General features: G+C 41.0%; 1 protein-coding gene across 6 annotated transcripts in view; it reads left to right on the forward strand.

Moving 5' to 3' along the window:
- PRDM10 (PR/SET domain 10) overlaps positions 1–12,417 on the forward strand; it is a 75,235-nt gene that overhangs the window by 39,258 nt on the left and 23,560 nt on the right. For all 6 annotated transcript variants that reach the window (XM_084611894.1, XM_084611892.1, XM_084611897.1 and 3 more), the window contains one exon: positions 11,087–11,434. In XM_084611894.1, coding sequence (XP_084468020.1) covers positions 11,087–11,434 — 348 coding nt within the window. The remainder of the gene's footprint in view (positions 1–11,086; positions 11,435–12,417) is intronic.

Here is a 12,417-nt window from a genome sequence, read left to right on the forward strand (position 1 = left end):
TGAACAGCCGGCCGAATCATAGTGCTGTGGCATGGACTAATGGCCTGTTCAGAGCACCATCTGCATGTCTCGCAGATGTGTTGGCTTTAGAAGTCATTGCCAAAGGAGCATTGTGTCCATTCATTCCTATGATGATGAAGATTTTTAATTATAAAATTATTTCTTGGAGTAGGAAACCCCCTCCTTTTATGAGGGTAAAAGCTATGCTGAGAACTTTACATACCAACCGCAAACACTTTGAACCTGTGCTTTTCGGCAGCTGAGAGAGCTGCTTTTTCCACCATGTGTGGGAGGGAAATGATTCAAGCAAATAATCCTCCAAGCAGTGTAATTGTGAGATTGGTTTATGTAGCTTAAAATCTTTTTTTCCCCTCCTCCATGTGTAAAATTTTGATTACAGAAGGAAACAGCTGCAAACAAGTTGAGACTTCATTTTTAGGGGATGAGCGAAATAGAGAGAGAGGATTAAAAAAGGAGACAATGCATGATTCTTATAGGGGGACACTGAGCCAGATTTTACTCTCTGTACACCAATGTATATGTGACTGCATTGATGGTGTTACTTAACAGATACAGTGACTTAACTAAGAATAGAATTTGGCTGAGTCACACTAAAAATGCATGTGTGTGAAGCTTATAAAATGCTTGGCATCTAGGAGTCACTGTTCTGTGAAGTGGTCTTTCTTTCGATCTTCCTCTCTGTTGAAAACACTAGACTTGAAATGGTGTGTTTATGTAAGGCACCAGACAGCTGTAACCCAAGAACACTGGGAACATGGCTGGTAGGAGCAGACAGTGGTGATCAAACTATTATAGAGTAAGGAGCCAGCTGCTGAAGCTCTGACACTAAATAGGATTGGACCAGTTCCCAAGTGGGTCTTGATTCATTTTGCATAAGATACAGTAGTACAACTTCTGTCCTAAAAGGTACAGCTGTGGGTGTGATACGTAGAGAGGTGGTTTCACTGGGTTTCTTTAATTACTGGATTTAACAAGGTCTGAAGGTCTCACTCTTGGTTTGGAGGTAACGGGGAAGAGATGGAGTTGGTTTGTCTCATGCATTAGCCTGTTTCCTGGAAACTTGAGTTTGGGTCACAAGTGAGATGAGTGTGGTGGTTATTTATTCCTCAGTGACATGTTTGTATCACAGATCTCCTCCCTCAGCTCCCCTTTCAGATTGGCACATTTGGCAACCCTTGATTAGCAGAGCCCTAGAGATGTATGGTTCTTAAAAGCAGAGGTTCTTCAACTCAAAGGGCATTGGAAGGGATGTGGGCATTGCATGTGGGATGGTTGCATAGAGGCTGCCTAGGTTATGTTAGACTGTGAGCAGTTCTGTCATTCAGCCTTGGATTTTAACCATGAAAATTCACACCATACTGTGACAATTTGTCAGAACTTACTCTTCCAATGTGTGCGTGCAATTCACTGCACCCTGTTATCACAGTGTGTGGCTAGGAAATGTCATAAACCAGCAAAGGGAAGCCAAAGTTATGGTTTCAAATATGTAAAATGTCATTTATTTTTAAAGAACGGGTACAAAATTTGTGGCTACCCACTGGGACCTGGACCTAGGTAGCTGTAAGTCACGCTGATTACTTAGATAGTATTTCTTACTCAACAGCAATAACCTGGCGCTTGTCTTGACCTGACAGTTGAGAAACTGTATGAGAGACATGAAAATAATTTTATTTTTATAAATCAAGCTTTGTGAACCTCTTCTACCTTTTTAAGAAAGGAATAAAGCATGAGGTGATGGTAGGACTGCCCCTCTTCAGGCAAACAATTCCAGTCAAAGATTTAAAAGAAATAATTATCATGAAGAGGCCTTGTGTGATTTTTTCCAAGCCTTTATTAGGCACAAACCTCAGTTTTACTGTGTCTCCTTCTGTTGCACTCTGAAATTAAACATAAAACGGTATCCTGGAGCATGAGTAATATTAAAAAAATAATAAAGCTTTTACATATGTTGCGACATTTGCATCCTAGATGTAACTGAAAGTGCCTTGTTCAGTGAATTGACATTCTTTAGAAATGACACACGATTCTTTTATATCTGCAACAAAGGGGAGCAATATTCTTGTATTTTAAATAACAAAAAATGACTTCTGCATTACAATACACAGTAATAATAAACTAGCTCTTAATGGATATTCACACTTGTACCATTGCATTAGTGTTTATATCATCCTGTAGGATGCAGTCTCTTGAGAAAAACATAGTAACATAAACCTATGCATCTGCAAGGCTGGCAATGGGTCCAGAAGAGGGCACTATGCATGTAGGGCTTGATCCAGCCCCCACATTAGTCAATGGAAAGATTTCCATTGGCTTCAATGGTTGCTGGATCAGGTCCACACTGAAGGAAGTACATAGATTTGTCTATCTGTCCTCTCTTGGATTTCTTGTTTACAGCTCTGGCATTGATTTGCCTTTGCAGTTCTAGAACCTGTTGCCTGAAGCAGACATGTGGAGGGACATCACCTTTTTGAATGTATTCCATGAAGTAAATAATTCTCTTGAGACATTTTCTGTTTCATTTACTTGTGCAACATCACATGGCAAAGATACAAAGCTGTCATAACAAAGTGTTACAACAATCAATATAAATATAAGACTTGCATTTGGAAAGCACCTGTCAAAATCAGGACCATCCTGCATGTTTTGGGAAGGTACAAATCTACTTACCAAGAAGGCTACAATTTTTAGGCTATAAGTCAGAGGGAACGGCTTAATGGTTTAAATTTCTAGTTTGAAACACTGAGATTCACTGGAACTGTAGGTTCAAATCCTGGAAGGGTCAACACATGCCGCCTTCTGTAGAGTTCATGGAGTTTACTCTGTGGGAGACTTAAGATCAGAGCTTAAACACTGAGGTCCTGCCTTGTTTTGTGTGGACACGAAAGATCCTGTGGGACACTTTTTGTAAGAGTAGGGTGTGACAGCCTGACAATATTCTGGACAAACCTTATGGAATTAAGATAAACTTTATTGAATGAATTTAAACCTTATTGAATTAGGTTTAATACCTTTGGGGTCCATTGTATTAAAAATGTGTTACAGTGGAATCACATGTAACTCCTCAAGGAGGAAGGGGATGCAAATGTAATTCCTCCGGTTATCAGCTCTTTGAAGCTCCTCCCTGGAAAGGTTCAGATATACTAGTTCAAATTGGATTCTTCAGGGACCGACAGACAAAGAAACAACTTTTGGATAATTAGCCTGGTTTTACACAGGCCCAGGGCTTTCTTTCTGATACCACAACTAGACAGGACCCCTGGCCCATGGCGGGTCCCAATCCGCAGGGAAGGGCTGGAAGAACTGGGCCTAATGAGACACCATAACACTAGGTGCTTGTTCTGAGATGAAGCTATGATGAACTTGAAACCTTGGTGGGGTGCTGAAGGACTGCTCCTGCTGGAGCCCATTTTAGAGTTGGGGTGATCTCTGATAGCCTATTAGCATGTGCGTAGGTTCTTTTATTGTTTGTAATGTGTTTTGTCTGTAGTGCTATTACCTAAAGAATAAAAGAGGCTTGCATAAAAAGAGCTTTGTGGTAACTATACCTGTGGGCAGTCACCCTGTTAGCCATCTCTGAAGAGAAAGCCAGCAGGCCAGCTTGAGCAGCCTGTCTCTGCTGGGAATAACACGGTGAAGGCAGGGAACTGCTCAGCCTGAAAATAGCCCTCTCAGAAGGACATGAGATGCATGTCTCCCTTCAAGAGAGGTGATGGCCAGGGGAGCCAGTGGGTGCTCTTGCTGAAACATAGGGGGAGAATACAGGTGCAGTTGCCCTGAACTGTGACATGGGGGATTACATCATTGTCCTTGGTCAAAATAAATGTTTCCTGCCCACTGTTGTGCACCATCCAATGTGTTCGTTAGTTGCCACTCTCTGGATGCATTTCAGAAATGGCTGTACTTACTGAGGCTTGGTCCTGAAAGTTGCTCCGTGTGGATGATGCCCTGCACTCATGCAGAACAGCTTGCAGGACAGAGGTGCAGTTTGTAAAGCACAATGGGATCCTTCAAGCTGAAAGGCACAATAGAAATGTAAGACATTATTAAATTCTGACGAGTATCGACCAGTAGGACAGCACTTAAATAAATCACTACCCGTTACTTCTCAGCAATCTGATCCTGGCATCCATAACCTCTTTATCTTCCCATAGCTACCACCTCTTGCCAGGCACATTTCATTCTCACTGAGACTCTGCAGGGTTCATTATATAATTTTTAATAAACACGATATCTGACAAAACATGAAAGGCAGAAAGACACTGTGTCTTAAAGGTTATCTGTGATTTTCATCTTCACCCTTTAACTCCTTCTAGGCAGTTATTAACGGAAGGGCAAATCCTGAACTCCCTGCTTAGTCCTTACTGAGGCAAAACTCTCATTGGGAGTTTTGCCTGAGTGAAGACTGAGCTAGGACTTCCAGATCTGGCCCTGACTGAGAATGACCCACAGGAGACTGCCGAAGTCAAGTCTTCTGTTTTACGGTCCATTTCGTAACATAAATATTTTTCTCTCCCCCAATGCTGCCTGCTCAGTTGGAGCTGCAGGTAGGTTTGGTTTTTATCCTGTGTCTAACCTAATGGAACGAAACAAAATTGCCTTCCATGTCGTTTTGTGCAACCTCTGCTTAATGTCTCCAGATGGAATCTGTGTTGTTGATGGTCTTGTGTTTGTTCTTTTGTATACAGATCATGCACAAAACTGGGTGTCATCCCAATAACTATTGTTTGCATAGTTTCTCTTAGTCCCCTTCAGACTGATCCACTGCAAGGACTTAATAATAATTAGCTCTTTAAAAGATGTTTAAATGGATCATCCAAAACTTTAAGCTGGGTATTGAATGGGCTGTTCCTTTGTGGCCTCAGAACCTGATTCAAGTCTGTCTGGTGCACCTCTGTGTACCTGATTTTGGTAGTTTATGTTAGTCTTCGGTGGCTTTAGTAGTCTGGCAGAGTGTGCACCATAACAATATATTTTAAACCTTTCTGTCTAGTGCTTTTAACAGTTCCCACTTAGGAAATACCTAATATGGAGTTGCATGCAATTTGAAAGAAACATTTTCAAGTACCTTGGGTCCCAAATTTTACCCATCTTAAAACTTCCTTAAATTTGGTGTTCAGTCATATAGATTCATCTAAATATCTAGTTTTCTAGTGATTTAGCATTTCTTGTAATGACTATTAACAGGTATTGTGGTGATAAGCTCCATAGTAATGCCTCTAAATAAATAGCTTTTAAAAAGGCATCACTTGGTTGTTGATAAATATATTTCAACAACTACTCCCAAACGTTCATTGTTGAAACTTTTGGGGGTAAAATCCTGGACCTATTCAAGTCAAATGGGAGTTTTGTCATTGATTTCAATAGAGCCAAGATTTCACCCTGGGTTCTTTAGCAATAATTAAAGAGACACTGGTCAACATAAAACTAATTTATAAAAAAAAAATCCCTTATCTATGTTACTAATAACAACTACAGCTATTACAACCTTGAGAATTTAAAAAATCAGGTATACTTTTACTATTTGCTGTTTACTTACTTTGAATGTAAATGCAAAATATTATGTATTTATTTATATTTTAAAATATGCTTATCAGATATCTTTAAGCATACTTACAGAAACAACACATTCATTGAATAACAAAATAACATACAAAAATTGTGCACATCACTCCCTTTTGGCTGAGACTAGTCTGGTCAATATCTGGTCAATATCTGGTCAATATCACTTACCTTCCCAGTCTGGTCAATATCACTTAGGTTCCCAGTCAGTTTCACTTTCTGGTTCTCATGGCACTAGCACCTTAGGGCAGTGTTTGTGTCTATAACATAGTGAAAGGGGAACCTTTAAATCCAAAACTAAATGGAAAACAAACAAGCAGTCCCCTCTCCGCCCCCAACGAACCACAAAACCACCACCACCAACTAGAGAAACATAGGTACTGATAATAGGTTTTGTAAATCCCCTTACCTTTTTCAAAATCTAAAGTGTGGGTTTATAACTAGTTGACAATAGTTCTTTAATTAACAAACTATCTCCAGAGCAGATCTGGCATCGTCATGATGTAATTGTACATACAGAGTAGTATACAGGAAGTGCCATGCAGGATCAGTCCCAGGGTCCAGATAGTCCAATATTCTGTCTCAAATACAATATGAGTACCAGAAGAAGGTGTAAAAATCCCACAGATGTGCGGCAATCTGCTCCCCCCACATTAGGTCTCATCCTGATTTCTAATAATTAAAGACTGGCTTACACCCAGCTCCATTAAACCATACGAAAAGGAAACGGGATGGATCATGGAATTGGTAGCTGGGAATCAGAACCTTTCCCCCTTCTTGGTCATCTGTTCCAAATTTGATGACCTTCTTGGTCATCAAACCTGATCAGAAGAAACTGGAGAAGGGACTTGTTGCCATCGTATACATGTTTTTTGGCCTGCATGAAATGGGTCTCAGTCCAGTTCCCAGTGAACAGGTGTTTACATCATTATTGGCCCACATTGATCACCTCTGCTAGGACATTCATGAATATAAGGGCAGCAAAATCTGAATCAAGATGCAGTGGGCTGCTCTGAGAGTGGAATTTTGCTCTGAAATTAAAGCCAAGCCTGACTGCTTTTCTAAAAGACTTTGTTCATTTCAGTTCTCAGTCACATCTTACATATTACCCCATCAAGGAAGAGCCTCATTGGCAGTGGGTGAGGAATCGGAATGATGTAGCTATCTATAAAATAAAATCCAACAAAATACGTTACTTCCCCCACCTTGTAGCTGTCTATGGTTTTCTTTGACGGAGGGTAGATCTTTTGTAACACTTGCATACGACCATGTAGAGTGTGACTTCATTGTTTCAAATTCTGCAGTTCATTACACTTAGAGGTGAAAAAGGCAAAGGACAGAAGTGATAAGAAAAGAAATACGATTTTTAAACTTCTAAGAGATAAACGGAGGAGAGTATAAAAGTACGCAAAAGCCTGTTTATAGAGCCTCCTCTGGGGTAATGAGCATAGCGTCTTTGACATCAATGGAGCTTTGGCAGTTTATTCTGGATGAGGATCAGGCCTCTGTTTTGCCATTCTGATAAAGTATTTGGGTTAAATACATTAAGAAACAGTATTGGAGGAGATAGAAATTTGAATTCCATCTGTCTAGACTGTTTGACTTCCTGGTAAATCCCTGTAACTAGCAGAAAATGATGCATTTTTTATTTCAAAGCACAAGTAAATTGTTATACAAACAATAGAAACATGTAAACCCAAGATTATGGGACAAATTGAATCACTGTGTAAGTGCACATAGGGAGTTACACCGGCTTACTCTAGGACTGAATTTGGCCCAGTGTTTCTTAAGAGAAATGGTTTTAGTTGTTAGAAGTGGGGACGGTGAGTCAGCACTTCTGGGTTCTGTTTCTGCCTCTGTGTGACTTTGGGCAAATCACCTCACTTTCCTTTCCCTCAGTTCCTCCATCTGTAAAGGGGAGATAACAACACCTCCCAGGGACACTGTGAGGTGTAATTTCTCATATTTGCAAAGTGCCTTGAGATCCTTGGCTAAAAAGGGGAACAAAGAGGACCCGGGGAATTACAGACCAGTCAGCCTAACTTTGATACCTAGAAAGATACTGGAACAAATTAGTAAACGATCAGTGTCTAACCACCTGGAAGTTAAGAGGATTATAAGGAAGAGCCGGCATGGATTTGTCAAGAACAAATTCCAAACCAACCTAAGTTCCTTCTTTGACAGGGTTACTGGCCAAGTGGAAGCAGTGATATATCTTGATTTTAGTAAGGCTTTTGACACAGTTGCACAGAATGTTCTCATAAGCAAACTAGGGAAATGTGGTCTATATGAAATTACTAGAAGGTGGGTGCACAAGTGGTTGAAAGATCATACTCAAAGAGTAGTTATCAACGGTTCACTGACAAACTGAGAGGGTGTGTCCAATTTGGTCCCTCAGAGGTCAGTCCTGGGTCTGGTACTGTTTAATATTTTCAGGAATGACTTGGATAAAGGAGTTGAGAGTGTCTTATAAAATTTGCAGATGACACCAAGCTGGGAGGGGTTACAAGCACTTTGGAGGACAGGATCAGAATTCAAAATGACCTTGACAAATCGCAGAATTGATCAACAAGATGAAATTCAGTAAAAACAGGTGCAAAGTATTTCACTTAGAAAGGAAAAATCAAATGCATAATGACAAAATGGGGGGAAACTGGCTAGGTGGTTGAACTGCTACATCTGGGGGTTATAGTGGATCACAAATTGAATATGAATTAACAATGTGATGCAGTTGCAAAAAAGGCTATTATCATTCTGGGGTGTGTTTTTTATGAGTGTTGCATGTAAGGCACTGAAGGTAATTGTCATGTTGTACTCAGCGCTGGTGAGGCCTCCCCTGGGAGTATTGTGTCCAGCTCTGGGTGCAACACTAGGACAGATGTGGACAAATTGGAGAGAGTCCAGAGGAGAGCAACAAAAATGATAAAAGGTTTAGAAAACCTGACCTCTGAGGAAAGTTAAAAAAAAGGGGCATATTTAGTCTTGAGAAAAGAAGACTGAGGGGGGACCTCGTAACAGTCTTCAAATATGTTAAGGGCTGTTATAAAGAGAACGGTGATCACTTGTTCTCCATGCCCACTGAAGGTAGGACAAGAGGTAATGGGCTTAATCTGCAGCGAGGAAGATTTAGGTTAGATATTAGGAAAAACTTTCAAACTACAAGGGTAGTTAAGCTCTGGAATAGGCTTCCAAAGGAGGTTGTGGAATCCCTATCACTGGAGGATTTTAAGGACAGTTTGGACAAACAGCTGTCAGAGATGGTCTAGGTTTACTTGGTCCTGCCTCAGTGTAGGGGGCTGGACTTGATGACTTCTTGAGGTCCCTTCCAGCCCCATATGTCAATGAAAAGTGCTATAGGAATTTGAGATATTATTGTGTCTTAAAATAAAGACCAACCACTCCAAAATTTGACTCAGTAACAGAGCAACATGCCTCCAATATAAGAGTGACTCCCAACTCCAGTGAAGTCCATTATAAGGCACTTGGGATTTCAGCTAAATTAATCACTGGTGTCACTGAACATTCCAAATCATCTGATTGTGACTAGAAATTTTCCTTATGCCATGGGATGGTGTCTGAGATTACCTGTGAAAAGGGAAGTGTGTGTGTGTGTATATATATATATAGTGTTTTTTAGTTTTCTATAAACAATTGCTCTTATGTTTCTCTTTTACTGGAAAGAGTGCATGGTTTCCTCCTTTTACAGTTTAGACAGTGGAGAGAACCATTCAGATTCTCTTCATGTGTCTGTAGCCCAGTACTCCAGAATAACTGCTGAGGTGTCTTCTAATTCTGACAAAGCAGCTTTGAACCCTGCTTCATCAGTATCTGCTTTTGACAGTGACTCAAGAGTAGCAGCGCATGCCAGCCAAGAAGTCCCATAAAGAAAGGAGAGTGGAGATGGTTTTAACCAGGGAATTTGGTCTTTAAGACTCTGTTTACTCTAAAGTATGCTAATAACAACAAGCATGTTCAAACATAGTAACTAGCAGCATTCTAGCCTTGTTTCCCTGGCTAGCATGGATGTGGATTAAAAAAAAAATTGGAGAAGCTGAGTGAAAAGGAGACAACAGTAAACACTGGACGGGAGATCCTGTCTTGAAGGAGTGTAAAAATTCCTTAGATGTCAATAGCACCGCGAGAGAAATGGCAGAATCCCCAGGCCATTTCAGTCTTCTGCAATGTAATATGAGATTTCATATTTGTCAGTGTAGTCTGCTCCCATATGCACTGCCAGCCAGCATAAAAAGTTCCTGGCCACTACTGAAGTGCAGGCCCACTGGGCAACCAACTATTTCCACAGTTTGCAAGTCCAGCTGTGACTGCTCCTACAGCAGCCAGAGCAGAGATCAGGAGCTGAGCAGGGCTTCGCTGGATTTGTCTAATCTAGCAGGCAGGAGAAGGAAAGAAACAGCAGTTGTTAAATGTTATAGGAAAACTAGATCAAAGGAAAACAGACACTGAAAGAGGGGACAAGAGAGAGAGAGAAGAAAAGATATACGATAGAAAGAGAGAATGAAAGAAAGAAAAATGGAATGAAGGAAAAGGGAAAGAGAAGGAAGAACAATAGCAGGAGATACATTAGAAAGTTAATTTAAAATATGCATTTAATAGAGTTTAATGTCTAAACATTGTAATGAATAAAAATTCAATTAATGCTTGATTAGATATAATCAAATACCTTTGATTGGCCCACAAAATTCTACCAAAGCTCTTACCAGAACTCTGTATGTGTTTCTCTGTGAGTGTGTTTACGTCTCTACTTCACTCACAAACACACACACACAGTGTGCGTTTAAGGGTATAATTGTGTGGGTTCCTCACAAGATATTACGTGTTGCTCTTGAAGCTGCCTATCTGGCCCTGCTATAATGTTTTTGAAATTCCCATTCCTCTTTTTTAATAATACTGAGAAGGTTTAGGTTAGCACAGAGATCCACTTGATCCAGCATTATTAGTTTGGGGCCATGCTAAACCACTGCTGCAGATCTCTCTGATGCTCCGTGGTGCAGAAACTGACCCCCCCAAAAGGCTGCAGATTCCCAGAGGCTCTGCTAACAGACAATGCGTATGAGTAATTGGGAGATGCCTCGATGTGGTGGCTCATCTACAAATATAAATACACAGAGCCTCGTCCTGAGAGATCAGTTGCAGGTTCCCAACACCTCTCAGGCTCAAGTCCACCCTGGAGAGGAAAGAGTGAGTTTATGTTACAGAAAAATTGTGTATCAAAATGTGTTTAGAGCAGGGCATGGGGACTCAGGACTCCTGAGTTCTGTTCCTGGCTCTGCTACTGTCTCACTGTGTGACCTTAGGCAAGTCTCGGAATCACTCTCTGCCTCAGTTTCTCCATCTGTAGAATGGAGATAATACATTTCTACCTCAAAAGGGGTCTTTTGAGATTTAACTGCTCAATATCTTGGCTCACTTAAATTTGACAATACTTGTATGTAAAGTCTGTATGTGATAATAAACACTGATGTTCTTTCTTGGGTGTGTCTTTCAGAATGCAGCTCTTCAGCATCTATTCATCCGAAAGTCCTTCCGTCCCTTCAAATGCCTGCAGTGTGGGAAGGCGTTCCGGGAGAAGGACAAGCTGGATCAGCACCTGCGATTTCATGGGCGGGAGGGGAACTGCCCTCTGACCTGCGACATTTGCAATAAGGGTTTTATCAACAGCAGCGCTCTGGAGAGTCACATGAAGTTCCACTTGGACCAGAAAACATATTCCTGTATTTTCTGTCCTGAATCTTTTGACCGCTTGGACCTGCTTAAAGATCACGTGGCAATCCATGTCAATGATGGCTATTTCACCTGCCCTACCTGTAAAAAGCGCTTTCCCGATTTTATCCAGGTGAGTGCCATGCTGACCACAAGCAATGGCTTCCAGACCTTGGGCACGTGTAATGCTTCTCAGTACTGATTCCATTCAAGCCAGCTTATGCTGTAAGTCTGTATGCTCTTACAAGCTAAGCAGGATCAGTTTGTGGATGGGAAAACTGACAGGAAGTGGTAACGTTCATTTTGTAGATGGCACTTTTCCCTCTCAGTCAGTAGTGACCCAGTAGTGTAGTGGTGTTGGTGCAGTCTTTTGGACAACGTGAAGCAGAATTCTTGATCGCACATGGTTGTTTGAGAGGCATGGCACAACAGGTTTTTCCGTCTTGCTGGATGCAGTAGACATCAGAATGTACACTTGTCCCTGTCAAGGTTCCTTCCCCACTCTGAACGCTAGGGTACAGATGTGGGGACCTGCATGAAAACCTCCTAAGCTTACTTTTACCAGCTTAGATTAAAACTTCCCCAAGGTACAAACTATTTTGCCCTTTTCCCTTGGACTTTCGCTGCCACCACCAAACGTCTAACACCAGTTACTGGGAAAGAGTTCGTTTGGAAACGTCTTTCCCCCCAAAATCCTCCCAAACCTTACCCCCCTTTTTCTGGGGAAGGTTTGATAAAAATCCTCACCAATTTGCATCGGTGAACACAGACCCAAACCCTTGGATCTTAAGAACGATGAAAAAGCATTCAGTTTCTTAAAAGAAGAATTTTAATAGAAGAAAAGTAAACAGAATCACCTCTGTAAAATCAGGATGGTAAATAGCTTACAGGGTAATTAGATTCAAAACATAGAGAATCCCTCTAGGCAAAACCTTAAGTTACAAAAAGACACAAAAACAGGAATATCCATTCCATTCAGCATATCTTATTTTCTCAGCCATTTAAAGAAATCATAATCTAACACATATCTAGCTAGATTACTTACTAAATTCTATGACTCCATTCCTGTTCTGTCCCCGGCAAAAAGCATCCCCCAGACAGACCCAGACACCTTTG

This window comes from Lepidochelys olivacea (assembly GCF_965140295.1).
Source record: "Lepidochelys olivacea isolate rLepOli2 genome assembly, chromosome: 22".
In the NCBI taxonomy this organism is placed as follows: Eukaryota; Metazoa; Chordata; order Testudines; family Cheloniidae; genus Lepidochelys; species Lepidochelys olivacea.